This window comes from Sceloporus undulatus, chromosome 7 (genome assembly GCF_019175285.1).
Source record: "Sceloporus undulatus isolate JIND9_A2432 ecotype Alabama chromosome 7, SceUnd_v1.1, whole genome shotgun sequence".
Taxonomy (NCBI): domain Eukaryota; kingdom Metazoa; phylum Chordata; class Lepidosauria; order Squamata; family Phrynosomatidae; genus Sceloporus; species Sceloporus undulatus.
Genome location: NC_056528.1, coordinates 51,704,434 through 51,730,968, shown reverse-complemented (window position 1 = coordinate 51,730,968; position 26,535 = coordinate 51,704,434). Strand labels below are relative to the sequence as shown.

The window sequence follows — 26,535 nt, the reverse complement described above, 5'->3', positions numbered from 1 at the left end:
CCTTGTCCAGTAGGAGGTGGCAGGGATGCCACCGCGTTAGCTTTTAGGCACCGTCCTGGTGGCCATTTCTGGCCCCGGGAGTCACCGTGGCAGCGACGCCGCCCCTTCCTCCGCCCCCGCCCCTCAACACACTCCGCTCACACTCACACTCCACTCACACAGGGAGCCCGGGGCCCGGAGGAAGCGAGCCCTGCCCTCTCAGCCGGACGGCCCCGTGTGCCCAGGGCCAGGGCAACTCTTATCCCTTAATTGCTCACGCCAGATCAAGCTTGCGTGGCAAGATTAGCGGGGGCATTTCTACGCAAGGTCAAGGGAGCAAAGGACTCACATTCACTTCGGGTTCTGAAAGGTCCAGACGATCCCCCGACTATGATCTCGTGGTGTCGCGTATATCGTAACGAATCGGGCGTGGCCGCGTGAGAGGGAGGGAGGAGGATAGGGGGGGATGGGTCCAACGTGTCCGAGATGTGATGGTGGTACCCGGGGACCGCCTAGTGGGACGGGCAAGAAAGGAGTGTGTGAGAAGTGTGACATGTAACAGCCAGAGGAGGTGCCGAGGCTCATGCTCCCTGCTAGAAGCGAGCGCCAGACTGTGCCAGGGGAGGCATGCACCGAACGGGTTGGGGATAGGGACTCTCTCAAAGTCGCCCCGAAGAGGTCCCGATCTCGTGGGCGCCGTGACTCTGAGGTCCCGATCCCGGGGGACTGCCTCCCTTCGTCGGGTGTAATCGCACGCAGGCCCGAGACTTTGGGCAGGAATGTCGCCGAACCCCAGCATAGAATTCCGAAGCCACGAGGAGGAGCTGCCGGACCCTCCTCTCCTCCTTGCTGCGCGGCGGGACGGGGGGAAGCGGGCAGGGCCCCTGAATCGTGGTTTTGGTGGAAAACTCGGCCGGCCCTTCCACACTGCCGCCCACCAGGGGGTCACTCGGGGCCAGGGGCCACCCCATTCACCCTACCACCCCACCCCACTCCAGGGCCGGCGAGGGAGGGGGGGGGGGCGCCTCTCCCTCCCGGCCTTCCCTCCCGGGAGCGAACACAGAGATCCCCTTCGTGCCGCCTCCCGCTCGCCCCCCCTTCGTGAGAGAGAGTACCTGGATTCCTTTTGGGGAGGGAGCTGCCGCCAACGAGTGCAGCCTCTGCCCAGGACTGGAGCCACCTCGATGCCGACTGGGAGAGGGGTTTAGGGGCAGGTGGGTGGAGGCACTGCGAAGCACGGGTACGGGACTCAAAGAGGGCTCCTCCTCAGGTGATCCCAGACTCCTCCTTTCCAGGACATGACCTACATTTCAACTTTCCTCCCAGGAGAATTCCAAAATGTCCTCCATTTTAGCATGGCTAATAAGCGTGTATGTAAATTTATATTAGTGTTTTACTTTTGTAATGTCCTACATTTGGGGTGCCTTGTCCTCTTTGCGGTCATGATCGGTTCACCTTTTCGGGAAGGCCTCCGGTACCATTTCAGGTTCTCCTCAGTTCAGGCCAAAGCAAGGGCCTGCTTTTTGGCTTCACCGGTTCCGTTTTGGAGCAAAGCCCTCCTGGACCTCCCCTCAGATGGGCCATCATCGCCATCCCCCGGAGGAGGAGGAGGAGGAAGATGGAGGAAGATGCAGGAGGAGGAGGGAAGGGGGCGGACAGATGGCGGTGGCCTGCTGCTCCATCTGCCAATTAACTAATGGACTGTTGTGACACTCATCTTAAGACGCCCCTAATTAGCTTTTCCACAGGAACGCTGGCTTGCCAGGCCTTCTAGCGTCACATCCCCTCCTCCTACCCCCCCCCCCGAACCACTTTAGGTACATGGCCTTCCTTGTCTACAATCATGTTTGTTATAGCACAACAGGAGGAAACGAGAGCCACCCCTTCCCGCCGCTGCCCCGTCCTCCAGAGGTCTGACCACCGGAGCCCCCACAGGAGGAGGGGTCTGGGCCTCCCTGGCTTCGCCGCTGGCGTGGGCATGGAGCCATGGACTCCAGTTTCAAAAGGCTGCCCGGCTGAGGAGGCCCCGTTGTTTGCGAGCCAGGAAAGCGCCGACTCCTCTCTTAATCGCGTCCCTCCCTTCTCGGCTGGGCAGCCCACCTTGGGCACTATGCCCCCTCAGGACTGGCGTGGCTTCCCAGGCCGCTGTCCCTCTAGGCTCCTGCTGGGCTTTGGGGCAGCCTTTTGGCGCCGGCATGCTCTTCGCCCCTTCCCCCTCCGGGGCCACCGTCTTCCTCTCCTTCTGCGGCCCTCCAGCTTCCTAGCGTGTATTTTCTTCTCTCGTTGATGCGGCCCCCAAAATGGAGGACAACCGTGACTTAGTAAGCTCGTGGGATCAAGCGTTGCCTTTAATGTGTCCTGTGGTGGCTTTATCGATAAGAAACGGGGACCTGGGCACCAATCAGCGCCCAACATTTTGGGAGGGCTGCGGGAGTGGAGGCACCCGTAGGACCCAGGGCCAGAGTAGACACTTCAGTGAAGAGAAGAGGACTGGAAGGGCGTTGGATGCGACCCATACTCAGGATGCGGCGGGGATGTTGGCGTGCACCAAGAGGCCAGGCGGCAAAACACCGTGGCTCAGCCATTCCCTTTTCCAGGCTTTCGCCATGGAGTCCTAGGAAGCCAAGGATCCCGCCCAGTGTTGCCTCCCTGGCAGCCAGAGCCCTTGGCCCACCCGCCCTGGCAACTGTGTCAGCCCATAAACAGCAGCCCGCCTGGAGGCACCCCTTGGCCTTCATTCATCAAGTGGTCTCCCACCACAAGGGCCAGCCATGCCTGGGCTCGCTTGGAGTCTAGGGTGCATTTGGGTGCTATATAGGGGACACCCTGCTCTCATAAGAAAGGCCAGTATAGCCACGATGGGAAATGAAGCCCAGATTCTCAGGGCCATCGCCCAAGTTTCAATGTGTCAGGTGCTTCAGCTGCAGATCCGGTGACACAGAAAGCCCGGTGAACCCAAGGTCTACTCCCCCGGTCTCCCCTCTCAGCGCTCCGACCTGGGTGGGCTTCTGCAGACGGAGGCGGAGAGGTCGCCCGCTCCTGGCCTCCCCCCGCTTGCCTTTGGTGTGACACCAGTTTAAGGCCAGGCCTTTCACAGGGGACCACATCTGCCACAGGTGACAACAGCTCCCATTGTCCTCCCGTCAGGCTTTATCTGAGCAGCGGAGGGCCAAACAAGGCCCTCATTGCACGGCAGGCTTTTTCCTTCGGATTTCCGACGCTTTGGAAAACAACAGCGAGGGATGGAGTTGCCCCTCGGGAACATATTGCACTTGCACTGCTTGGCCTTGCGTTCTTCCGCCATCTCTCTGGAACCTGGCCAGTACTGGACAGGGTTAACTACCGACAAGTAATGCACCAGAGGGCACATTCAACCAGGGAACCCACTCCGGGGGGGGGGGCGGACGGGGGTCCTGGCACCTCCTGGCTTTTTGTTTTTTCTCCTTGGGGGGGGGGTTGCTGATGAAGGCGGACACGAATGGCAGGCACGTGGGGCGGGGCTGCCAGTCGGACCCCCACCTGGACACCCGGACCACGTGTTGGAAGGCAAGGCAGGGCCAGGCAGGCACGCGCACCCACACAGCCTGGCCACGCGGTTGCCCCACGGGGTCCACCTTTCGACCGGGGGCTCCTGCCCTTCTCACTGCTTGGACCTGACGGTGGGCGAGGGCGAGGGGGGCTGCCTCTCTGCCATGGCGCCTCCAGCTGTCTATTATGGCCTGCTTCTCTCCTTTTTTCGCTCAGGCTGATAGAGCGCTGCTGGGCCAAGGCGCCCCAACATTTGCAGGTACAACTTGAGGAGGCCTTGCTTGGGGGGCGGCCGGCCGGAACGTCATGGCTCTCCCCATCTCCTCCTCCTCCTCCTCCTCCTCCTCCTCCTGCTCCTGCTTCTCCTCTCCTTCTCCCTCCGCCTCTCCGCCGCCTTCGTCCAGGACCCCTCCACCGCCGCCGCCGTGTGTCTTCGACGAGGAGTTCAAGTTCGTGCTGCTGCCGGTGTGCTACGGCACGGTGTGCGCGGTGGGCCTCTCGCTCAACGGCTACGCGCTGTGGGCCTTCCTCTGCCGCCGTCGCGGGTCCTCCTCCTGGAGCGCCGGCGCGACCTACCTGTTCCACCTGGCGCTCTCGGACTGCCTCTACCTGCTCTCCCTGCCCAGCCTGGTCTACTACTACGCGGCGCGGAACCACTGGCCCTTTGGCGCCGGGCTCTGCAAGGCCGTCCGCTTCCTCTTCTACGCCAACCTCTACGGCAGCATCCTCTTCCTCACCTGCATCAGCCTCCACCGCTACCGCGGCGTCTGCCACCCGGCTCGCCTACTGTCCTGGGCCCGGCCCCGCCGCGCCCGCCTGGTCTGCCTCGGGGTCTGGCTGGTCGTGGCCGCCGCCCTGGCCCCGAGCCTGGCCTTCGTCACCACCAGCCCCCGCGGAGGAGGCCCCAACGGCACCGCCGGAGGGACCCTCTGCCACGACACCACCCGCCCGGCCGACTTCGCGCGCTTCGTGGGCTACAGCTCGGCCGTGATGGCGCTGTTCTTCGGGCTGCCGGCCCTGGTCATCGCCGCCTGCTACGGCCTGATGGCCCGGCGACTCTGGCGCTCCTCCTCCGCGGGCCCCAGGCGCAGCCTCCCCGGCTACAAGCGGCGCTCCTTGCGGAGCATCGCCCTGGTGCTCCTGGTCTTCGCCCTCTGCTTCCTGCCCTTCCACGCCACGCGGGGCGCCTACTACGCGGCCCGGCTGCTGGGAGCCGATTGCGCCACCCTCAACCTGGTCAACGTGGCCTACAAGGCCACCCGGCCCCTGGCCAGCGCCAACAGCTGCCTCGACCCCCTCCTCTACTTCTTGGCCCGAGGCAGCGGGCGGCGGGGGCGGCGAGGGCAGCTCCCCAAGGGCCCCCCGGCCCCTGCCTTGGCCATGGCCCCCCGGCCCACAGGGAACCACTGCCCCCGGGAAGGAGGAGGAGAGCGAGGGGCAGGAACGGAGCCCCAGTAAGGCAGGCCTTTCCCACTCGGGACCAGAGAGGCTTTGGCTTCAAGTCCTGGCAAAACCGCCAAAATCAGCAGAGAGCATCACGTCTGGAAAAGCGTGGCAGGAAGCGAACAAGGGTCAGCATTCGACTTCTGATCCCCCCCCCGCGTTTCCGTCAGGAGGCCACGGGGGGGGGGCAGGTCAGAACAAACTGGAACAAAGGGCCGCGAAACTTTTATTATACCAAAGTTTAAAGGCAAGTAAATAAACAATTCCATGAAAAGCACACAGCTAACTAACACAAGTGAAAGCATAAATAATAGCTTGAATCTCCCCTCGACCGACCGCATGGCGAGGCCGATCTGATTCCTGTCTGGCAGCGTGTGGACGCAGAGCCCGCATAGAAGGGCCGCGGGTGGGGGGCAATGGCCAGCGTGGCAAGAGGCCCGCGAGGGACGAGGAGGAGGAAGGCTGGAAAGGCAGGGCAGGGGGCAGAGACCCACCCGTCCCCTAGAGAGCAAAGCCCCCCACACCTGGCAGGGCCTGTTGGGAGCCACGCTGGGGGCCCTGGACCGGAGGAGCCCCTGGCAGCCGAGGGCAAGGACTGGAGGGGTAGAAAGGGCGGAGGACAAGGCTGTGCTAGCACTCATGGGGGGCGGGGGCCGAAGGGGCAGGCGCAGGCCAGGAGCAGAGGGGCTTGTTTTCGGCATTTGTAGGGCTCCGTGACTAGACGCCCCCCATAAGGTGATCAGACGTCCTCCTTTTCCAGGACATTCCCTCCAGAAGGAATTCCAAAGTGTCCTCCATTTTTAGCAGGACTAAGAAGCATGCATTTATATTTATATGTGTATTTTTAGCGCTTATTTTGGACATCCTACATTTTTGGTGCCTTGTCCTCCTTTCCGATTGTGACATCGTCGGTCCCCAGGAGGAAGGAAAACAACCCCCCCCCAATTTATGGGTGTTTGCTGGGTCAGCTGTTTGGGGGCACCTGTGGGTCAGGCAGGTGTGCGAAGGGAGCCATTAAGACTGCGCACCACTTGGTCTTGCAGAGTTCTCAAGAGCAGAAGCAGGTCCCCAGCAGGGCTCCGCTGTCCACCCCCTGCCCTGCCCTGCCCTGCCCTGCCCCCCAGGAGGCCGAGCCGGGCTTCCTGAAAGCGTGGCCTTCTGGTCCAGGCAGCGAAGGCCTCCTTCCAGCACCGCCTTTGGCTGGCCAGTTGCGAAGGGCTCTCCTGTCACTCTTTCAGGAGACCATCTTTCGACGCTCACGAATATTTTGGTGATAGAAAAGTCAGGACTTTCTTCAGCACACTCATCTCCAGAAACTGCTGCCAGCCCCAAACATGGAGGAGCGCGGGAAGCGAAATGTAAAGACCACCGCAGCCTCTCGCTCGAGAGAGAGAGAGAGAGAGAGAGAGGAGGAGAGAGAGACTTGCTCCAACACGGGGCCCAATCCACCAGGATATCCAGCTGTCCGGGTCCCTTGTCCATCTGGGCATCATCCAAGAGCCAGGCAGCTTGCCTTGCCAAGGGGTCACGGTCAGGCAGCCCAGGCCCACTGACCCCTTGCGGGGAGAGGAGGTGGCGGCCTGGTGTCCCCTCCAGACGGTTCTCCGTCAAAGGATCTGCAGCGTGTCCGCTTCCGAAAGGCCGTACCTGGCCTTGTGCTCCTCGAAGAGCTTGCAAAGGGAGCGGACGTACATGGCGTGGTACAGATCCACTGTCTCGCGCGCTGGGTGCTCGATCCTGGGCACAGTCAGGGGCTCTCCAACTGGAGGAGAGGGGACAGACCTGAGGTCGAGTGGCATCCTTTCCCCTCACCCGACACAGGGGCCTCTGCAGGATCTTCCCAGTCCCCCCTGAGCCAGGTGGGGTTTTTCTTTGGGGGGGGGATGTTGCTAGAGGCCCAGCACACTCTTCCTGACCCATGCCAAGCCGTTTCCCAGGCAGGCCCCCCCCAACCCGTCCGGGGGCGGGAGGAAGGACTCACTGACGGTGGTGACCGGCCGCGGGAAAGGCAGGAAGCCCCGGGAGTGGGCCGAGGTGAGGCCCCTGCCGTAGAAGAAGCAGGGAGCGAAGCCCAGCAGCCTCCGGAAGCCGTCCTGCAGCCACCTCATCCAGGTCCCTTCCTCAAAGAAGACCTGCTGGAAAAGGTCGTTCTCCCCGAAAGAGAAGGCCGGAACCAGGTGGGCCCTGCAGAGAGAAGGGGGAAGGGAGTCAGTCTTGCCGGAGGAGGAGGAAGCAGGGAGCCCAAAGCCCAGCCCCCAGGACCCTTTCCCTGGAGGGGAGGGTCAGCGGCTTCCCTTGGGACCCTGGCGGCCCCCCTCCAGCGCCTAAGCGAAGACAGGGAAAGGGAAGGGAGGCACACGGACCCGTGCTGGAGGGCCATCCTGACGAAGCCCTTCCGGCGGCGGAGGATGAGGGCGGTCACTCCCGGGCGGCAGGCCAGCGACTCGGCGGCGCCCCCGACCACGATGGCCACGGCGTTCCCGGTCCCGTTCCGCGAAAGCAGGTGCTCGATGGCCCGGCGGCTGACCGGGAAGAGGCCTGGAGGGAAGGAGGGAGGGCGAGGCTGAGGGAGCAGGGCCAGGGGCTGAGCCCCAAAACAGCCTCCCCGGGGCCCAAGGGTGGCAAGGGGCTCGGAGGGGAAGGCCTGGGGCTGCGGCCGAGGGGACGACTCACCGCCGCTCATGAGGTACTCCCTGAAGCCCGGGAGGCGGAAGTTGCCCGCCAGGGTGCCCAGGAAGGGCCGGATGCCCGGGAACTTCTCCGCGAAGCCCGTGGAGCCCGTGACGAAGTTGCAGAAGGCGCCCACGCAGAGGATGCCGTGCGGGTGGACGCCCACCAGGTAGTTCCGCCCCGGAGGCAGCGGGTGGGTCTTCACCAGCTGCAGGGAGGTAGGTAGGCAAAAAGGAAGGGGCCAGCCTCGCCCCCGCCCCGCCCCGCCCCGCCCCGCTGCAGCCCCCGCTATGCTTACCTGCACCGGGAAGTAGTCTCGGAAGTGGTTCCAGAGGGGCCAGGCGCGAACCCAGGCCGAGCTCCTCCCGCCTAAAAGGAGGCATCGGGGGAAGGGGGGTCGGTCGGGGGTTGAAGCCACTGCCACCCTCCGCAACGACGGAGGGCCCCTTCCCCAAGGCGCCCCTCCCTGCCTCCCCCAAAAGGGAAGCGGGGGAGGGGCTTGGTTATTTATCAGGTGCATCTATTGCTTTTCTGTCCCCCAAAGCGATGAACAAGAAAATCAGAGCAGAAACAAAACGTTGTTTTAAAATTGTCTTAAAACAGTCTTCGGAGGCCTGCCAACGCGGCGGGGGGGGTGTCTCTGTGGCTGGATCGGGGGTCGTGTGCTGCTTGGTCGCCCCCTCTCGCCCCATCAGCCAAAGCAACGCAACTCCCGCGGGGCCCCAGCGCCCCCCCCAGGAAAGCGAGCAGCTTGTCCCCGATGGCGCTTTGGCCTCCCACAAGAGCCCCCTCCCCCCGCAGAAAATCCCCGGAGGGAGCGGTGGGATCTCGGGCTGAAGGGCAGGCAGCCGAGCGTCCTTCGCCAAAGGAACCAGGTGCCGACAGCAGTGGACGGGACCCCCGCCCGCCCCCCATCCCTCCGAGGGAGCTCCCCGCCTCCTGCTCTCGGCCTTGGAGTGCATTCCGTCCATCCCTTAAGCCTCTCTCGATGATGCTGGATGGACTTTGGGACCAGGACGGAGGGGGCCGGGAAGGAGGGGATGAAGCCAAGGCAGAGAGGGAGAGAGACTGCTCTCATCTGGGCCGCTTGGTCTCTCTCTCTCTCGACCCCCACCCCATTTGAGACCCCCCCATGTGCTGACTGTGATTGTGCTTCCCTTGGCCGAATAATCAACCGAGTAAGCCCCCCCTCATCCCCTCCAGCCGGACCCCCTCCTCGGCTTCTTGCCGCTCGGACTTCTGGGAACATGATGGCCGAGGCCAGACTCCTTTTCAGCCTGGTCCCTTTCTCTGGCTGCTTCGAGGGATTTCACGGCGTTCTGCAAATTTAGAGTGCTTTACAAATAAAGTTTAATAATAATTTTAATCTTTTAAGAAACTCACTATTCTATTAAAGTTAGAAGACTTTTACAGCCTTCTTCAAGCCACGAACCAAGAAGTGAAAGGATCAACGTTTAGCTTACATTGCAGAGTTGTCATAGCTTGCAGTAATTCCCAGAATGTGGGTATTTCCTCTGTTACCTTGACACACACCTTGAAAATACACACTAGCAATGCAATCCTGCATATTTATTCACAAGTACATTTACACGTTAATACTTTGGGAGGGCATTCTCAAAACAGGGGTGCAAGGTCAACACTTTCCAAGGATGGACACTTTTTAAAAGCCCTTCCATTTGCCCTCAGAGGGCTGGCTGTCATGCTGCCCTTCCTATCCTCCATCCTGACCTCTTGGTCTGCACTTTATGTTTCCCAACATCATGTCTCTCTCTCTCTACACACACACACACACACACACACACACACACACACACACTCTGCACTTGCGGGTGTTGCTCTGCTCTCGCCTCGCCCAAGTCCCAAGGAAGTCTTCTTCCCCTCCCAGGCTTTCCTCAGACTCCTTCCTTTCCCCAACTGGGATCCTGCTGCCCCTCTCTCCGTACTCTGCTCTTCTCCCAATCTGGAATCTGTTTCCTAACTCTAAGTTACACTCCAAAGTTTAGGTTACCAACTTCTTTCTTTCTCTCAGTCAGTCTCAAAGATGCTACTATATGTTTTACATTTGTTTGTCTGTTTTGCATGTTAGTTACCCACCTTGAGTAATTTACCAAAGGCTCATTCAACTTTATTGAGCCAGAGAGATCCCTAAAAGGAATAAAGAGATCCATCACTGCATCCAGGGGCAGGAGGGAAGCAGAAAGCAGAGGCAGTTGGAGGAGGCAGATTTCAAGGCTGGCCTTGAGCATCGTTTGCTTGGTTTTGATTATTTTAAAAAGAAAAGGGGATTCTAAGATACTTTTAACACCGCCTTCGTCCATCATTCCTTTCTCATGACTGCCATCCCGCTCCGCCTTGGAGTTTCTGTGGGACTCTCTGGAGGGGATGTGGCCCCTGCCATCCAAACACGAGTCTCTTTCTCTATGCCTGCAGGGAGTACTTAGGATAGTGCCCCCAAAAACCAGACCCCCCCCGGCCCCGCAGCCCTTTAAAGGAGGGGGGGCTGGCCTTACCTCTCTCAGGGGTTTCCCAGTCGAAAATCAGCCAGGCCAGGTAGAGGGCGGAAATTGGCCAGAAGATGGTGAAGACCAGGTAGGTGAGGAGAAGCAGGACCGCCAAACCTGGGAAGGACAACCGCTGTCAGGGCGCCCCCCACCTCCTCTTGCCCAGGATCAGGCCCCTCAAAACTTCCCCCCCCAAAGGGCCAGCCTGTCTCCGTCCGCCGGCTGTCAGGGAGAGCAGCACCGGGGCAGACCCGGCCCCGGGGAACCCCACTGGGCCCCGCAGTGTGCTGCCAGGAGCTTCTAACTGGGGCCCTTGGGGCCGATCCCTCAACGCCCAGCCTGGGAACAGAGGATAGTCCCCCCCAGACGGCCAGGGATCCCTGGGGGGGGCTTCTCAGGCGGGAGACCCACGAGGGCTCCTCCTCCTCCCCACAAGTCCGGGCCTCCTGTGCCTCCTGCCCCCGAAGCCTGCAGAGCCTTGTGCCTGGGCCAGGCTTGGCGAGACGGCGGACTGGGACTGCGAGCACACATAGCTGTACAGCAGCAGATAAGGTTACCGTCACCAGCAGGGCAGCCATGCCTCTTGGGGGACACGAAGGAGGCAGAAACGGACCCCGCTGGTCCTGCGAGGCGCTCGGCGTTGCTGGACTGCAGCTGCCATGCAGCCTCTGGGTAGCCTTGCCAAGGGCAGCGGGGGTTGCAGGAACCATCCTCAGCCCAACAGCATCGGCAGCCATGTGGCCCGCTGGGAGCCAGGGCCCCGTGCCTGAGCACGGCCTACTGGAAGCCGGACAGGGGCCCCTAGGGTCCTCCTCCAACCTGCCCTCCGCAGGGGCATTTTCTGCCCCACTCACTCACCCATCAGGAGGAAGCTGAGGATCCATTGCAGAACCGACAGCAGCTGGAGGCAGGCCTGGACCTGCCCCTCCGAGGGCCACCGGGGACCGGCCAGGAGGCGGCGGCGGAGGGCATCCCGGAGGTTGGCGTGGCTCCCTGTGGGCACAAAGAGGGCTGCCATGTGGCCTTCAGCTCCTGGTCAGGTCGCCCTCGGCGTTGGCTCAGCTGGCACCCACCAGCTGCCGCCCCCGCCGCCTCCTCCTGAAGGCCAATCCCAGAAATGCCCGGGGAGCCGAGCCTCCCACCCGGTTCCCCTTCCAACCCAGAGACAGCCTGCGCCATGCCAGGGCCAGGGGGCAGGGCCTGTGCCCACCCTCTGCCTCAGGCCAGTCTCAAGGGCAGCTGCCCCGATTTTTCACCGCCCCCCCCCCATGCCAAGCTAAGAGGCAGCGGGACTAGCGCCCAAGCAGCCCTGGGTCAGCGTCCTGGGCCCAAAGGAGACCGAGGAGTGGGGTGTCATGGGGCAGGACCCCTTTCAGGCTTCAAAAGCACAGCTGCTGGCCCGAGTCTGCTGGCAAGGCAGGACGGCACTGTTTGCTTTGCCAGCACTTTCTCGGTAGGTCCCTCGCCCCCAGGGCTCCTCCCGGGAGGATAACGGAGACAGACTGACAGCTTCGGAAGGCCGCTGAGGCACAGTTTCTGACCAATGGCAACACTCCAACCGTGGCTCTGGCTCCAAGGACGGAAGGCTGCACCGAGGGCGAGAGCGCCCTGGGAAACCTGCCCCGAGCTCTTCAGAGGAAGGCTGGCATACCAACATTTGGGACACGAAGCAGCGGAAGCCACCGCTTCCTAGCCCGCCCCAACGGCAGCTCTTCCGTGGCCACTTCTGCAACTCCTGCCCTCCTCGCCCCTCCGGCTCCGCCTTGGTCTCCTGCCCCGGCCTCCGCCTGGCCGGGGGGCGACCGGTGGGAGTCCCTGCTCAGGCCAAGGTCCGTCGGCGGGGAACAGCAGCCTTGACCCCCGGCTGCCCTGCTCCGACTCCGCCGCGTGAATCATTAACCGGCGGACGGAGGGATGAGCTTTGGCCCTTCCGCAGAGGAGGGCGCAGCGGGGAGCTCAGCCCAAACCCCGGCTGTGGAGCCAGGGCCAGGGGGCAGCGCTGCCTCGGAGGGGGCACCCCAGGCCTCGACCCCCCCCCCCCCCCCCGCCCCTTCTCTCTCTCTCTCTGTCTGGGGCACTCACAGGCCCCCAAAGTCCCGAAAATGGTTCTGAAAGTAGCACCGCTGGCGCTAAAGGCCCCCGAGCCGCCCCCGCCCTTCCCCCGGGGCCTTTCCTTACCGCTCCGGTTCTGGGAATAGGCGGCGATGAGGGTTTTCATGATGTCGGGCCCCCTGCCCTCTCTGCCAGGGCAGCCTTTGCTTGGCCTTCGCCCTCTCGGCCGCTTTTAAGCCCGGCCACGGAGAGGGAGGGAGGGAGGGAGGGGAGGGCCAGGGACCCAGCCTGGCTTTCTCCTGGGGCCTCAGGGCTGGGAGTGTGCAGAAGAGGGGCTCCTCCAAGGGGCAGGGCCAGGCAGATGTTGCCTGGCCCTCTCTCTCTCTCTCTCTCTCTGCCTGGGGGTATTTAGAGAGAGAGAGAGAGAGAGAGAGAGAGAGGGAGGCGTGGAATGTGCCCCTCTGCCAAGGCGGGTTTGTCACAAGGGCAACACAGAGCGACCAAGAAGGAAAGGCAGAGGGGCTTCCTCAGAGAAAGCCCCACTAGTCTCTTTCAGCATAAAAAGCCCTTCAAGGGAAACGGGTTCATTTTAGCTTGAGCTCCGGAGGTGAGGATCCAGCTCCCCTAATACTCTTCTGCTGGGGATGAAGAACAGTAGGGCTCCACTGGCCCTCTGGGAACCAACTAGTGCCTCTCCAAGGGACCATGGGATCCCCTCCCCACATTGCCTTCTTGGGGGGGGGGGGGGGAGGAGGGATAGGGGGGGGTTTGGGGGGGGGGGGGCTGGAGGATACCTCTTCTGTGTGTGAAGAAATCCCCCACTCATTCAATGCCCTGAGAGGGATCACTCTGGCAGAAGGAAGAGCAGCTGGTGCTTCCCTTCCTCCACCAGAGCAGCCCTCAGAAAGAGGCAGGAAGGAAGCCCTGGGAGAGAAGCCCGCCCCATGTCTCTGCTGGACCCCATATAGGACCCCCCAAAACAGCCAGGCAAAAGCGGCCTGGCTTCAGACCCTGCTTTGTGTGTTGCCCCAAAATGAGGAGACACCTGTCAAGAAAAGACAACAGTATCTGCAATGAACAGATCAAGGCATTTTACTTTGCTTTTTAAATAACAAAACAATAAGTTACATCAGCCAAAAGTGCTTCCAGAGGGAAAGGCATCCAGCTTATCAAGGAGCACATTAGGAGGAGGAGGAGATGCAGGAGACCTTGTCCTCCCTGCGCCTGGCACCTGCCGCTTCTGCCACAGAAGCCCACCCTGGCAGTGTCCCCCCCAGAGAGGGAGCCATGGAACGGGGGGCTCAGTCCTTTGCATGATGCTGGGCTGCCAGCTCATCCCCAGGGCCCCCATCAGCCCATATTCTTCCGGTTGCCGTAGCCCCTCGGGTGCGAGTCCTTCCACTCGTCCCACTGGCGGGCTTTCTGCACTGCTTCATCTCCTTCCTCCTCTTTTTCCCCTTCTGCCTCCTCCTGTTGCTCTTCAGTAATGCCTGTAAGACAAAAGCAAGAGCGGGCCTGAATACACCAATAGGCTGAAGGCAAAATCCCGGCCAAACTCGGCCCAGGGACCAAGAGTGAAACGCAGGCATTTCCTGCAATGGAGCACTTCGTTATTTTGAGTGTTGAGCCGAATGACACTAAAACCACTGCCACGCTCCATCTGCTTGGCTGCGGAGGGGAAGACTCTGCAAATGGGCATATTCTGATGAGCAGAAGGGTAGAGAAATATCATTTGGTACCCACTTATTTGTCTTGTGGGTCACTCCATTTAGGATCAGGCCTACCCATGTCACTGATATGGGCACCAGCCTCAAATGTTCCCTGGTGCCTCACTCACCAAGTGGGGCCGCCTGGACTTCAACACCATTTCGCTGCCACCCATCAATGCCACGCGTGGGCCAGCAACTTTGTGGCATCTGGCCACAGGGCAGTGAGTAACCAATCAGCCAAGAGGCTTTCTTTCTTTCTTTCTTTCTTTCTTTTCTTTCTTTCTTTCTGAGACTCCTTGTAAGCCCTTCTGCTTACTAGAAACCATACATCCCCACAAAAGTGTGTGCACATCCTGACCCCCTTCTCTCCCATACCTGAGGATCTTTGTGAAATCCCCTGATCTGGCAAGCCTCCGTGCTTTCGGTGTTGCTCATACCAGTCATCCACCGTCATAGTTGCCAAGCTGGGGTACCCGGCCCCAAACACCCTGCCGGGTGAAGAAGAAAGGTAAGTTGGCACCGCAGCAGCGGACATGGACAAACACAGGCAGGGACAGGGGCTGAGAACGGTCTTGATAGCTAACAAAGTGCTAGTCAGGTCTCCTTCCCCTCATCCCACTTTGACTCCCAAGTAGTGCCCGGTTGTCGCTTCCCGGCCTCCCCAAACCAGATCCCACAGCCTCGTACTTTGCCTGGGCAGCATCCCGGGTGAGGATGAAGGGCTTCATTGGAGGCCTGGGAGGCTGAGTGGGGGATTCCGTGGCTGAACCCTGCAGGTGGGGGGGGGGGTAAAAGAACAAAGGAGGGGCTCAGTCAGCGGAAAGATTGTGGGTCCCTTTCATGTATTTCAGTTTAATTTCAATAGCGGAGGACTTTTTGAAGAATAACATTATAGTTCTGTTATTCAGGAAAACTGAGGCGAGTGCTGACTTTTTTGGTTATTCGCTTGTTACTTTATCTTGGTTCATTGCGAGAAGCCCTGGGTCCCAAACTAGGAGAAAGTCCCCCAGACCTGGGCTGGCCTCCCTCTTGTCCAGTGCCAAGTCCTGGCAGTGTCCAGACCGGACGTCCAGGGAGGCTCAGGTCCTGCTCAGGCTGGCCAGCAAGGGCCCTGAGGGCCTCTGATGGAGAGGGCCACCAAGGGCCACGGGGACCAATGACCCTGTCCAGTCCCCACGAGGAAGCTATCCACGTTTGGTGGCCAGTGCTGCGTCCGATGGCAATGAGCGCCAGGGTCAGACCCTGGGCTCCTTCAGGACTGCCATGATAGGAACGGAGAAGAGCCTGCAGACAAGGGCCTTGTTGGTGGCCATTTTGGGGGCGCAGGGGCTGCTGAGGGCTCTGGGCCCGTCTGCGCCAGAGAGAGGGAGGCAGAGGGGGCCAAGGTGGCTTTGCTTCCCCGGAGACCCGCAACCGCCCCTGCCCTCCCTCCCTCCCTCCCTCCCTCCCTCCTGCGTGAGGCACCTGCTTCAGGGCGTCCCTCCGGGCCAGGATGGCCCGCTCCCGGTCCAGGCTCTCCAGCTCCTCCAGGCTGATCCCGATCCACTTCTTGATCTGGAGCAGGTAGTACTCCCGCAGCTGCTCCTCCTCGGCCCGGCCGGCCTCCACCAGCAGCCTCAGGGCGGCCAGCCGGCTCTCCAGCTCCTTCTTCTGCTTGTACCTGCCAAGGGAAGGGACACGAAAGGGGTCGGGGCGGCCCAGAGGCTGGGCTCCCTCCGGCCACTGACCGGCTGCCCACTGGCTGCCGCTCACCTTTCGATCTTGGCCCGCCTGGAGGCTGCCATGGCCAGGAAGGCGGCCTGGTCGGAGGCGGGCGGGCGGCGGCGGGGGGCATTGCTGCTGCTGGCGGAGGGCTCCAGCGGGTCTTCTTCTTCTTCTTCCTGGGGCTCCTCGGAGTCCTCCTCGGAGTCTCTCTCGGGGGGCATCTGTCCCTGGGGAAGGAGGCCGTAGTCCCGGCAGAGGCGGAGGAAGCGCAGGAAGAGGGCGCGGGCCCGGCGGAGGTGCTCCAGGCGCCGGGAAGGGCTCTCCTGCTTCAGCACCAGGGCGGCCAGCAGCGCCGGCACCGGCAGGAAGCGCAGGTCAGCCGACGGAAGCTCCTCCAGCTCCTCGTTCCCGCTGAAGGAGAGAGAGAGACAGAGAGACAGGGGAGATGGCAAGGGAAGGGGCGCAGGGGGCTGGGGCCCCAGGGACCCTGCCTCCGGAGCGTGTGCAGAGTGCCTCCGCCTCCCCACCTGAAGAGCTGGAGCTCGGCCACGGCGCGTGCGGTGCGCTCCAGGAGGGCGATCCCGCGCTGGACCTTCCGCTGGGCCTCCACCCTGCCGCCCTCGGCCTCGGCCTCCTCCAGCAGCCGCCACCCGGACTCCAGCAGCTCCGACAGACGCCCAGAGCCGCCATCGCCGCCGGGGGCCCCTTCCTCTTCCTCCGCCGCCGCCGCCATCTTGCCACCGGAAGCCGCGCCTGCGCCTGCGCGCGCCACCGGAAGCGCCGCCACCGCCATCTTAGGGGCGGGCAGGGCCCTCCTCCTCCTCCCGTCCCTCCGTTGGTTCCCGCCCAGTGCCCCCCCCGGGCCTTCTTCCATCCCTCGGCGGCGGTGGCGAGGCTCCCCCCGGGAGCAAGGAAGGAGGGAGGGAGGCCGAGGCCGGGTCAGGCGGGCTTTATTTGCAAAGGGACAACCGCTTTATGTACACTTTATACAGACATTTATATATGTACAGCCGCTCGCTGGGCGGAAGTGCTGCTGCTGCTGCTTCCGCTTCCGGGAGGCAGGGAGCCAGGGCCTCGCCGCCGGGGACGCCGCGGGCGGGCCTTTGGGGCCAGGCAGGCAGGGCGGGGGCCTGGCCGAAGCAAGGTCCGCCGGGGGCTCCCCTTGGGACAGCCCTGCCCTCCCTGCCCTGCCCCCATTTGGCGCTTCGCTGGGCCCAGTTTCTTCCGGGAGCGACCGACGCATCTGGCAGGGAGAGCTGCTCCGGAGCCCCCGTCGCTCCTTGCAAGGCCGGCCTTTCAGTCTGGCTCTTCTGCCCTTTGGGGGTGGTCCTTCCCCAGGAGCCTGCCCAGCCCCCCCCAGAGGGGCTGTTCTTGCTGGCGATGCGGGGTCCTTCCTTGCCCTCCGCCCACAGCGACCCGAGGCCTCCTCCCGGCCTCCCTGCCTTGGCAGCAAGCCATGGATTGCGCCCGGGGCAGCCGCCCAGCCTCCTGGCCCCGGCTCTCCTGTCTGGCGGGCGGCGGCGGCGGCAGCAGCCCCGGGTCGGCTGAGTCCTCCTCCGTGTCCTCCTCCGTGTCCTCCTCCTGCTGCTGCTGCTGCCGCCAGCTGTGGCCGCCTGAGTCCTTTAGGAGGTGGGCGCGTCTCCCAGCCGGATGGCTCCCAGGAAGGTGGTGTGTTTGCTCATGTTGATGGAGATGTCGGCGTGGACCATCTTCACGGCGATCTTCTGCCGCGCCCGGAGCAGGCAGACGCCGGCCGTGTAGCAGGTGTTGAAGTTGGTCTTGCCGGTCTCGATGCTGCGGGTGCACTGCAGGAAGGGCTTCTCGTCCACCACCACTTCGTAGCTGGCAAAGTCCGTGAAGTTGATGTAGTAGACCTGAGGAAGGGAGGGCCACCGGCTGTCACTCCGAGGCAGGAGGAGGGGCAGAGGCCCCAGGGGCCCAGGGCCAGCCCTCCCCTCAGCCCCACTGGCCCCACTGCTTCCCCGGCGCGGGGCCCTTGAGCTCAGGAGACAGAGAAGGGGCTCCATCGCCTCCCCCTCACTTTGGGATTGGGGCCCAGCCAGTCTCCTAACCCCAGGTGAGAAGGCATGAGAGGGCCTTCCCGGGGGAGGAGGTTGATTTGCCTCCAGCCGCCACTGAACCCCTCTTTCTGGGGAGAACTACTTTTGTCCTTCACAGAACAGCCACTGTTTCAAAACCCAGGGAAGAGCCTGCAGGGAAAGGGCAGCCATGTTGGCCCCATCCCGCCTTCCTATGCAGGAACTAGGTTAAAACCAAATACGGTCTTTGGAAGCAGCTGAGAGGGGCCTGGGGTGTCCCCGCTGGCCTAGTGCATTGGCCATTGGGGCAGGAGTGCCCCAGGGGTCTGGCCCTTCTTTCCCTGAGCCCTGCCTGTCCTGACCCCCAAGTGCCCCCTGCGCTCACAGGAGCCAGGCTGCCTGTTGGAACAAAGGGGCCAAGGCTACTGAGAGGCCTTCAGGTGGAGCCCAGATTTTGCCCTACTTCAGACCTTGGTGGGCACCCTTTGAAACTATGAAAAAATCCCCCCCCCCCGCCTTCATGGCAAACTGCACTCCCAGGACATCTGCATGGCAATGGCAACGGCAGTGTGCCATTTAAATGCCTGTCCTTTGGCCTCTTTTAGGCAAGAAAATGCATTTTTAGTAACAGGGACAGAATGCTTTCTCTGGGATCAAACTACCCCAAACTTGGAGGGAATTACTTTTGAATGACAAAGTGTTCCCCAAGAACTTTGCCCCGGGCAGTTTGTCATTTGGGGGCAAGAGGTGAAGGAGGTGTGACTCTGGGGCCCAGCCATAGTCAAAGACATTGTGGTGGGTATGTGAGTGCCTTTGCTCCCCATGCCCAGCCCCTTATCCCCACTGTTCCCCACCAATGTGATGCCAAAGAGGGTCCCAGGGTGCCAGCCTTGCGTTGCTCAGGGTCCCGAGCTGCTTGAATTTTGGTGACAGGAAAAGGAGCATTAGGCCTCAGACCGTACTCACTTCTACCTGACTATAGACGAAGTAGGTGCCGTCCACCAGTACCTCCAGTTCGCCGCTGCGGGTGTGCAGCTTGAACACTCTGGGATTCATGGTGATGCGGGACCAGTCATTGAGGACTCCACCTGAAAGATCTCAGTATGAGAAAATGGCAGTCACTCAGTGATCGGCAGGAGGAGGAGGAGATCAAGAAGAGCAACGAGGAGCCGGCTGGGTTAGGCCAGCCCAGAGGCAGACCCTCAGTTAAGCCCCCCCACTTCTATTTCCCTGGCCACCTGGTAGGGATGGCACATGGAAAGATGTACTGCGAACCCCCAGGTCAGGGGGCAGAAACATGGGGCTCAGCTCTCCCTTCTCTGGGGGCCCAGAGTAGCACCAACCACAGACAGCAGGGAGCCCTGGGCCCCAGGCCATGTGGGGTGTTTGGGAAAGGGGGAGAACTGGAGGGTCTGAAGCAGAATCTCCCAAGGCCCCACATTGCCAGCACTTTGCTGCTGGGCTTCAGTTTGCTTTGTTTTTCCATCTGCAAATTCCTTTTAGGTTTCTCATCCAGAATAAATCCCTGAGGACCACTCCCTGCCCCCCAGAAGGACCCTTTCCCTCTGATAGCACCAGATCTGTTTGATCTCTGTTGGAAGGAAATCTGAGTCAGAGAGGCTGTGCTCTTATTTCTTTTTTGGGTCATTCAGCTGTTTGTGTTTTGTGTGCGCCTTCAAGTTGCCTGTCAATTTAAGGTGACCCCATGCATTTCACAGGGTTTTCTTAGTCAAGGAATATTCAGAGGCAGTCTTGTCAGCTTCTTCCTCTGAAATAGAGCCTACAGCACCTGGTATTCCCTAGTGGTTTACCATCCAAGTACTAACCAAAGATGACCCTGCATAGTTTGTAGTATCAGACAGGATCTGGTGCCTTTTGGGTATTCAGGGCTCTCACATGGAAAGAACAGAGGAACCCTGGAACACCTTTGGCTCCAAGTGGAAGAAATTTCTGTCCTAAGCATTCATGGATTCTAGCTGGAAAACACGGAGTGGAGAGGAGTCCCAAGTGCTTAATCCAGAAGGTTGCAGGAGGATGAGTGTCCAGAGCGCAAGTGGCGCACAAGGTCAAGTGGAGAGGAGGAATAGGACACGGTCCCATTGCAGCCCATGAGCAAAGAGGGATTGGAACATGTGAGTGAAGCCAACTTGTGTATGTGGGAGCCGGCATAAGTGGGGAGACTCCCCGCCCTCCTGTGACCCCCTAGAAGAGAAGGGCTAGCCTTTGGAGGAGGGGAGCCGGGAGAGCTGGCAGTGATGCCAGCTCATAGAGACCCACTGTTGGGGGCAGAAAAAGCAGTGTAAAAAAAGAAGGGAGGGGGCACAGCTGTGCTGGGTTTTAGAATATGGAGAGGGGGCGCCTTAGTAAATGAGGGTGGGGCAGCTGGGCCATTTAAATGCAGGCAGGACTCGCCCTCCCAAACTGGTGTGCGTGTGTGTTGTGTTGTGTTGCTCTTACTGGGATGCCAAGGGCAGAAGGCAGCCTGGGAGGGGGGGACGGTTCTGGTGGAAGAGGGACAATGGGCCCTTCAGATCCACTCCCCCCCCATTTCATGCTGAGAGTCTCCCCCCACATTCCCCTTGCCCACCCCCATTCGGCCACATGAACAAAGCCCCCTCCCTCTTTTAAAGTTTAGTGCTGTGGCTATTTTGTGTGAAGGAACTGCTTTTGGGGTTGGTCAGTGGTGGGAAGCCGTGGCCAGGGAGGGGGCCAAAGACCAGCCCTTGATAGGTTGCAGGCTAGAAAACTGCCTGGAGGGAGGGGAGCTGATGGGGCTCAAGGGGGGAGTGCAGAGAGGGAAAACAATTCTGGGGTGCAGGCTGGGGCTGACCCACAGCTGCTGCCTTCTGCTGCCGCGGTGGGAGGGGGAATCCGTGTGGGATTCTTACCATTCTTGACTTGAATGGCTGATCCTTGTCCCTGGAGGTGAACCACAGCAGGCTGCAAACAGAAGGCAACAGGGAAGGTAAAAGTGTGACCCCCAGCTCTGGGGCAAAACTGTCTCCATGGAGCCTCACTGTGCTGCAGGGAGAAACTGGGATCCATTCAGGCAGATCATTGGCTCAGGGAGATCAGCATGTGAGAAAGATGGCGGCTGAGTAAAAGGCAGAAAGTGTTGCTTTGTCACCCCAAAAAGGAGCCCCACACTTAGCTGTGGCACAGAGCCACTGACAGCCCTCTTCCTCCCCCCCCCCCCCGTCCCAACCAAGTGGCTCACCTGGGCATCTCTGGGTCCTGCTTTATCTGTGGCACCTGCAAAACAGGACATTCGTCATTGATTGGTCCACCGATCTTGACCCCCAAGCCCTGGCGCTGTGGGTGAGCTCTTGTAGGCTTGTGCCAGCTCTGGGTGAGGGATACATCTGAGAAACCAGCAGGACAGACATGCCCCCCCCCCAATTTCTGTCTTCTTCCCACCCACAATGTACGAAGTGCTTCTTGAACCACGTCTGACTTTCCTTCCTGCTTTCCAAGGTCTACTCAGTCCTAAGTGATCTCAAACTGCCACGATAGTGCAGTGCTCTGCTCTGTGTCCAGGCCTACCAGATAATGCTGAAAGCTGGTGCTGATGTATCCATGGTGCCAGTTTCTTAAGCAACCTTCTCCCCAGCTTCCACATTGTAAACCGCTTAGAGACTGCTTAATTTAGTACGAAGCAGCATACAAATGTAATTGCTATTGCTGGAACTGGGGGATTTAGTTCTTTGCAGGACCTCCCCCAAATGTGTGGCACGTTGAGAGGCTGCCTATGTCTCCCCCTTCCAGCCTTCCCAAGACTTACCTGTAGGGCCTTGCACCCCAGGGAGCCCCTGGGGGCCGGGGGGCCCAGGTGGGCCGGGGGGGCCCATCACTGTGGTGCCTGGTATGCCAGGGATCCCTGGGATTCCAGGAGGCCCTTGGGGTCCAGGGGGCCCTTGTGGCCCTTGTGGCCCTGGGGGTCCGGCTCGTTTCCCTGTGGAAAGAAGCAATCATTAGAGTCCCCACATCGACATGACTTCCAAAGAGTGGCCAGGCAAAGACTTCCTTCAGCAGAGCGTCTAGGCGGGAACTCTGGCTCTCAGCAGCTATCCTTAAGCACACCTGCTCACAACCTGAGTGGCCATCGTATTGGAATTGGGGGGAAGGACGGAGCTGCTGTGGCATGAACTGGTGGGTGGGGGTCAGACGGTAGCTCCGTGCAGATCCTCTGCCAGCCACTGCCCCCCTCCCTCCGTTGCCTATTTTGACAGCACACCTTGGGAGCCACAGAGGTCCTGCCCCTTTGGGACGATGCAGCCAGCCGACGAAGGGCTCAGTGTGAGGAATGCCCATGGGCGTGCCCCCTGAGCATTTCAGGAGAAGTGCCACAGGAGTCCTTCCCCCGCTTTAGCACGCAAGCGGGCAAAATATAGAACTGAAGAACAGGACTCCACAACCGTTCTCTGTGCCAATGAACTGTTGGTGTTTAACTCTAGACCTAGAACATTTATACCGGAGTTGGCAAAATTCATCTCAGTTCTGTACCATTAACTGGTTTATATGTCTGTTTGGTGACGTTGGATTATCATAAGACTGTTTGCCAGCATGCTGTTTTGTTGGTGCACAGAAGAAGATGGTTCTCCCTCTTGATACATGGTCCTTTGAGGTACTATTCAGATCCTTGCATAGACTTTGTCTGCATTGTTAGTTATCTCTTGGATAATGCTTAATCTGAGGTGTCCGTCAGGTTATGCATTCAGTGTGGGGTTATTATACAAACAGTGAGTGTCTGACTGTGGGTCCTATGTATTTTTACACAGTATTGTCCTGTAATTCCCCAGACTTACTTCCAGAAAATGAATCCACAACCTTTCCTTATCCAAAGTGGGTTTTGTCAAGCAAGAAGCAAACATGGTTCCAGAGCTGGGCCTTCCTGGAGGAACAGAAACTGATGAAAAACTGCAGAAGCAAAACGCTCACCTTTTTTCTTTTTTGAGGAAGCTGTGCCTGCAAAAGAAAAAGGATATTTCAGCTCCCCTGGAATCAAGCCTCATGACTGCTAATTTCAAAGGAATGGAGCAGGAACAAGCTTTGTAGCCTAAGGCACTCAGGGTTCCCTGGATACATTTATCCATAGAGGCTAACTGTAGAAGGAAGAAATGCCTGGAAGTCCTATATGGTTACGCATTCTGTTTATAAGGAACAATGATGAGAAACAACAACCAAGAGCCACATTATGGAGAAACGGTGGTACTTTATGTTTACAGAGTTACTGGCCGTTGGTGCTATGCCACGTCATTACATAGTTATGACATGGCATAACCAAGTGTGCATTACCCATTGATGCGACATGCACAACTACACAATCAGTGCACAGAACTCAACCATGTGAAACAGAACCGCATGTAAAATCCCTTTCCTGGATGCAGCCACAGCCCATTGGTCAGCTATGTCTACCTCCTGGTGTAAGGGAACCCAAGTGTGCATAAGACATATCTAACAGTTTTAAAGGAGTTTTAAGAACCCAAATATGACTGGACAGAGGATAAGCAGCACTTTTCTATCCCTCTGCATTTAGTACTTGAATAATCACCTCATTGTACATGTTTTCAGGGTGATAATCTTTATCCTGTGGTTTAGGAAACATTTTACGGTTCAAGAAAGTGCCAAGGGGCAGCTAAGTGCCAGGCCGTGGGGTGGGGTGGGGTGGGTTTTCAGTTCTGCCACGTTGCTCCGACCCACAGTGGATCGCTTGCTCCTCAAAGGCTGGCAGGCGGTGGGGCTGCAGCTCAGTAGCCATTGCTGAACTCATGCATTGCAACAACCTGTGCACTTCTCTAAAGAAAAGTTAAAATACTTGTATTGAACATTATTTGCCATTAAAATTGCCCCACCAGATAGACATGCTTCATTTCCCATTCTGTTTTCTGACTGGTGAACTACATTTGATGGAGGCCACCCTAAAATGTCACTGCTGTCAATGGGAAGGAATACACAGGATGCTGTGGCTTCCATCTCATGCTCAAGGGTGCTGCTGCTGCTGCTGCTGCTGCTGCCGCCAATTTTGTGGTGCTGTGAAGGGCCCTTTATTAAGCGCCATCCTTCCTCCATGCTCCCTGTGTTCCTTCAGGGGAGGAGAGACATGTACAGAAGTGGGACTTGGATGCACTGTTGCCAGGCAAGGTCCCATGGCTGAACATGCGGCTCCATAAGCAGGCCGTTTTCTCAGCTGAACAAAACTGGGTTCAGTCATCACAGCAGAGAGGGAAGGAAATCGCTCCATGTGGATTCGTTTGAGGCCCTTCATGTGTGCAACATCTGGCCTCCTGTCATCACAGTGTCATGTAAGGGACAGAGAAGGGGACCTCTGACCCCCCCCCCCCCCCCGCGTCACTGGGTTGATTCTTTCAGATTCCTTTCTGAAGAAGCTTCGCCAACGTCTTCCGTCCTCCGGCCGCTTAGGGAGCCTCTCCCTCCTCTCCCCCAGGAGCACCTGGCCTTTCTAGGTGGGGGGGATGTAGTGCTGGTTGCCCCCCTTTTGTGGAACAGGTCACAAGGCTTCTTTAAGGTTGTGTGATTAAAGGCTCATTCCGAGGGAGGCTGTGTCAAACCCTTCACCAAACGCCTGGCTAAAAGGTTCATTACTAGACCTGCTTCTCTTGCCAAAGGGAAACCAAAGCCAGGCCCTCTTCATGGGCTCTGGGGACCCCTTTCACCATATGAGAGCCATCCTCCCCCACCATTTCTCTTCTCTTAATCAGGATGCAGTTAGAAGCAGGGAGGGACTTTCAGCAGCACAACCTCTGAGCATGCAAAGATTGCCCCTCTTGAGGGAGGAGGACAGGTAGACAGAAGCAGTTGGGGGGTGGCAAGGCTGCCAGAAGACGGGCTTCCACCCCACAAAGGCCCACCAAGGCCTCCAGTGGCTGGCATGAGGTCTAAGTGCAAGGCCAACCTTATGAATTGGCAAGATGGCTGTGTGAGGGCTGGACTGTGACCAGCAAGAGTGGGCACTGGGGTTTGTGCGCCAGTCCTTGAGATCTTAACTTGGGGCTGGGGGCTGCCTGGGGGGGGGGCTTCTCTCAGGGGCAGCCAAGAGTCAGAGACCGTCAAGCATCTTTCTGGGAGCTGGAAAAGGCAGAAGTTTGGACTCAGTGGGGAGAGTTGCCATGGTCCTTTGGTCCTCTGGATTAATATTCATAGGATTCCCTCCTCAAAACAGTCTCAGCCGTGGTCGTGAGCCATAGATGCTGCTGCCGAAACAAACTGGCCCAAAAAGAAGAGGGGGTCGAGGTTGGGGTGCCTCCTCCTCCTCCTCCTCCTGGGACTGGGCTGTTCCCTCTCAGTCTAAACCCTTCAAAGGCGTGAGTTTATTTCATCTTAGGGATGACACGCCATTTGAATTACAAGCAGAGTGAAAGTACAAATGACTGTGGTGAGCCAAAAGCAGTTACGAGGAGGGAAGCAAATCCCTTCAAAGCCCAGCAAAGGAATGGGAGCCACATGAGAGAAGGTCTGTATTCACAGCCCCTCCAACACACGGGTTCAACTGTGCCAGGCAGAAACCCCAGGGCTCCTGGCGCACACTCCATGGAGCAGTTCTCATATGGAAACGCATGTGGGCACGCAAACAGCCTGGGAAACTCCTGCAGGCCCAGATCCTGACCCCCATGGAGACCTTTTTTGGGAAGGGCTTGCTGCTGCTGCTCACAGATGGCCCACTCCAGACTCCATGGTGGCTCACATGGCAGTTGTGGCCATGCCTCTCCTCAAAGTGGCGCACTTTCTCTCTCAAAAGAAGAACCAGCTACTGGTTTTGTGGAAGACTGATGCCACCAGTGCACCTGTGCGATGCTCCTGATCTCTGGGGGGCTCTCAGCACAAGGAGTGTAGCCAGGAAGGGCCACAGCCAGCCTATGGGCCTCTGCGACCACTACCCCTCTGCGCCAGGGCTTCTGCAGAGCAAGACTGGCAGCCCGGCGACCTTCCTCTGCCTTCAAAGTGGGTGCATTTCAGGTGGCACCAAACAGGGATTGTTGCCATTGCTGCAGAGGCACCAAGAAGGACATGGCTCATGATGCAATTGGTTTGGGATGACAAGGAAGGATAAGGCATCAAGGAAAGGTGTCTTGCTTTCATTTGCTCTGTTCATGCATACCTTGCCTTTCAGCAAGAATGCTGCTTAAGAAGCAAATATCTGAAAACATTGGCTTCCCTTGACAAAACCTCCCTAAAAAGAGATGTGTTTATAGTGGAAACAGGGTGGGGGCTCCCCCTCTCTTGAACCCCAGGGGAGGCAGCCTTTCCAATGGCACAATCCACAGCCCACTGGAGGGGCACCCGGGTCAAAACCAGCAGCAGATGCTCAGTGGCTCCGGCCTGGGAGTGAGTTGGGGGGGGTCCATGGAAGGGATTTTTGCAGCAGTCCCATTTCCAGCCTGCCTCCACTCAGAGGTCCACACAGGATCCTGGGTTGGCTGAAGTTACCACATGCCTTTCAACGGCGGTTCCATGCAGAATGTGTTTCTCAAGCCACAACTCTGGGCTCGTCACCATTACGACATCGTTTCCCATTAGCTGGAAACCAATTTGTTCCAATGAGGAAATGGTGTGCCTGGGGATCTGTGGAAAGGGGGCCAAGCCTTCTAGCGAATGTGGCTACATGACTCATTCCTTCGCACGCTCCCTCCTTCAACAGGCGCCTCCCCAGGTTCTCTGGAGGTGACTGTGGGGCTGGTGAGGAAAGGCGAGTCCATTGCAGCTGGAAGAGGAGGAGGAGGTGGAGGAGTCTAGTATCTCTGGTCTCAAGCACAAAGTCTTCATCTCTTCTTGAGAACCCCATCATCGGAAGAGAAGAGCCATTCCCAGTGTCATGGGAGTTGGGGAGCCAATGCCCAGCATCCGCCTGTCCTAGGATGCACCTCCCCACCCCAGTCCTCCTCCCTCTGGAGC

At 59.3% G+C, this 26,535-nt stretch overlaps 4 protein-coding genes and 1 long non-coding RNA gene across 7 annotated transcripts in view; 2 read left to right on the top strand and 3 right to left on the bottom strand.

Moving 5' to 3' along the window:
• The first annotated feature begins 3,673 nt into the window (after window positions 1-3,673).
• Window positions 3,674-5,121, top strand: P2RY4 (pyrimidinergic receptor P2Y4). Its single transcript, XM_042478305.1, has one exon. It carries the CDS (start codon window positions 3,814-3,816, stop codon window positions 4,963-4,965), a length of 1,152 nt encoding a protein of 383 aa, XP_042334239.1. The 5' UTR covers window positions 3,674-3,813; the 3' UTR covers window positions 4,966-5,121.
• Window positions 5,122-5,164: 43 nt separating this feature from the next.
• LOC121936266 (diacylglycerol O-acyltransferase 2-like) lies at window positions 5,165-12,447 on the bottom strand. 3 transcript variants are annotated; one of them, XM_042478306.1, is made up of 8 exons: window positions 12,300-12,447; window positions 10,980-11,114; window positions 10,131-10,238; window positions 7,919-7,989; window positions 7,624-7,828; window positions 7,314-7,488; window positions 6,932-7,134; window positions 5,165-6,712 (listed from the first exon to the last, which is right to left on the bottom strand). In XM_042478306.1, exons 1-8 carry the CDS (start codon window positions 12,337-12,339, stop codon window positions 6,558-6,560), a joined length of 1,092 nt encoding a protein of 363 aa, XP_042334240.1. In that variant the 5' UTR covers window positions 12,340-12,447; the 3' UTR covers window positions 5,165-6,557. The 3 variants fall into 3 exon arrangements, with proteins under 3 accessions (XP_042334240.1, XP_042334241.1, XP_042334242.1); XM_042478307.1 differs by lacking the exons at window positions 10,980-11,114; window positions 12,300-12,447 and having other exon boundaries at window positions 7,919-10,044; XM_042478308.1 differs by lacking the exons at window positions 10,980-11,114; window positions 12,300-12,447 and having other exon boundaries at window positions 7,919-9,765.
• A 795-nt stretch (window positions 12,448-13,242) lies between these two features.
• Window positions 13,243-16,394, bottom strand: IGBP1 (immunoglobulin binding protein 1). Its single transcript, XM_042478442.1, has 6 exons — window positions 16,114-16,394; window positions 15,635-15,997; window positions 15,347-15,542; window positions 14,570-14,652; window positions 14,258-14,370; window positions 13,243-13,663 (listed from the first exon to the last, which is right to left on the bottom strand). The coding sequence occupies exons 1-6, from the start codon at window positions 16,377-16,379 to the stop codon at window positions 13,524-13,526; spliced, it is 1,161 nt and encodes a 386-aa protein (XP_042334376.1). The 5' UTR covers window positions 16,380-16,394; the 3' UTR covers window positions 13,243-13,523.
• Window positions 16,395-17,066: 672 nt separating this feature from the next.
• Window positions 17,067-26,535, bottom strand: part of EDA (ectodysplasin A) — a 30,295-nt gene continuing 20,826 nt past the window's right edge. The window contains exons 3-8 of the mRNA XM_042480098.1: window positions 22,564-22,590; window positions 21,407-21,577; window positions 20,843-20,877; window positions 20,514-20,565; window positions 18,592-18,722; window positions 17,067-17,460 (exon numbers count right to left, since the gene is read on the bottom strand). Of these exons, the coding sequence (XP_042336032.1) occupies window positions 17,209-17,460; window positions 18,592-18,722; window positions 20,514-20,565; window positions 20,843-20,877; window positions 21,407-21,577; window positions 22,564-22,590 (668 nt within the window). The 3' untranslated portion in view covers window positions 17,067-17,208. The remainder of the gene's footprint in view (window positions 17,461-18,591; window positions 18,723-20,513; window positions 20,566-20,842; window positions 20,878-21,406; window positions 21,578-22,563; window positions 22,591-26,535) is intronic.
• LOC121936314 lies at window positions 22,143-22,461 on the top strand. The gene is made up of 2 exons (XR_006104950.1): window positions 22,143-22,249; window positions 22,425-22,461. It is a non-coding gene; the product is annotated as an uncharacterized LOC121936314 (long non-coding RNA).

What these genes read in the sequence shown, in the direction of transcription:
- P2RY4 (XM_042478305.1), top strand. Translation starts at nt 3,814, where the DNA reads ATGGCTCTCCCCATCTCCTCCTCCTCCTCCTCCTCCTCCTCCTCCTGC.
- LOC121936266 (XM_042478306.1), bottom strand. Translation starts at nt 12,339, where the DNA reads ATGAAAACCCTCATCGCCGCCTATTCCCAGAACCGGAGCG. An exon ending in CTGGGAAACCCCTGAGAGAG is followed by an intron (nt 7,990 to 10,130) that starts GTAAGGCCAGCC and finishes GCCTCCTTTTAG; the next exon opens with GCGGGAGGAGCTCGGCCTGG. An exon ending in GAGACTACTTCCCGGTGCAG is followed by an intron (nt 7,829 to 7,918) that starts GTAAGCATAGCG and finishes ACCTCCCTGCAG; the next exon opens with CTGGTGAAGACCCACCCGCT.
- IGBP1 (XM_042478442.1), bottom strand. Translation starts at nt 16,379, where the DNA reads ATGGCGGTGGCGGCGCTTCCGGTGGCGCGCGCAGGCGCAGGCGCGGCT. An exon ending in AGGCGGGCCAAGATCGAAAG is followed by an intron (nt 15,543 to 15,634) that starts GTGAGCGGCAGC and finishes TTCCCTTGGCAG; the next exon opens with GTACAAGCAGAAGAAGGAGC. An exon ending in GGAGGGACGCCCTGAAGCAG is followed by an intron (nt 14,653 to 15,346) that starts GTGCCTCACGCA and finishes CCCCACCTGCAG; the next exon opens with GGTTCAGCCACGGAATCCCC.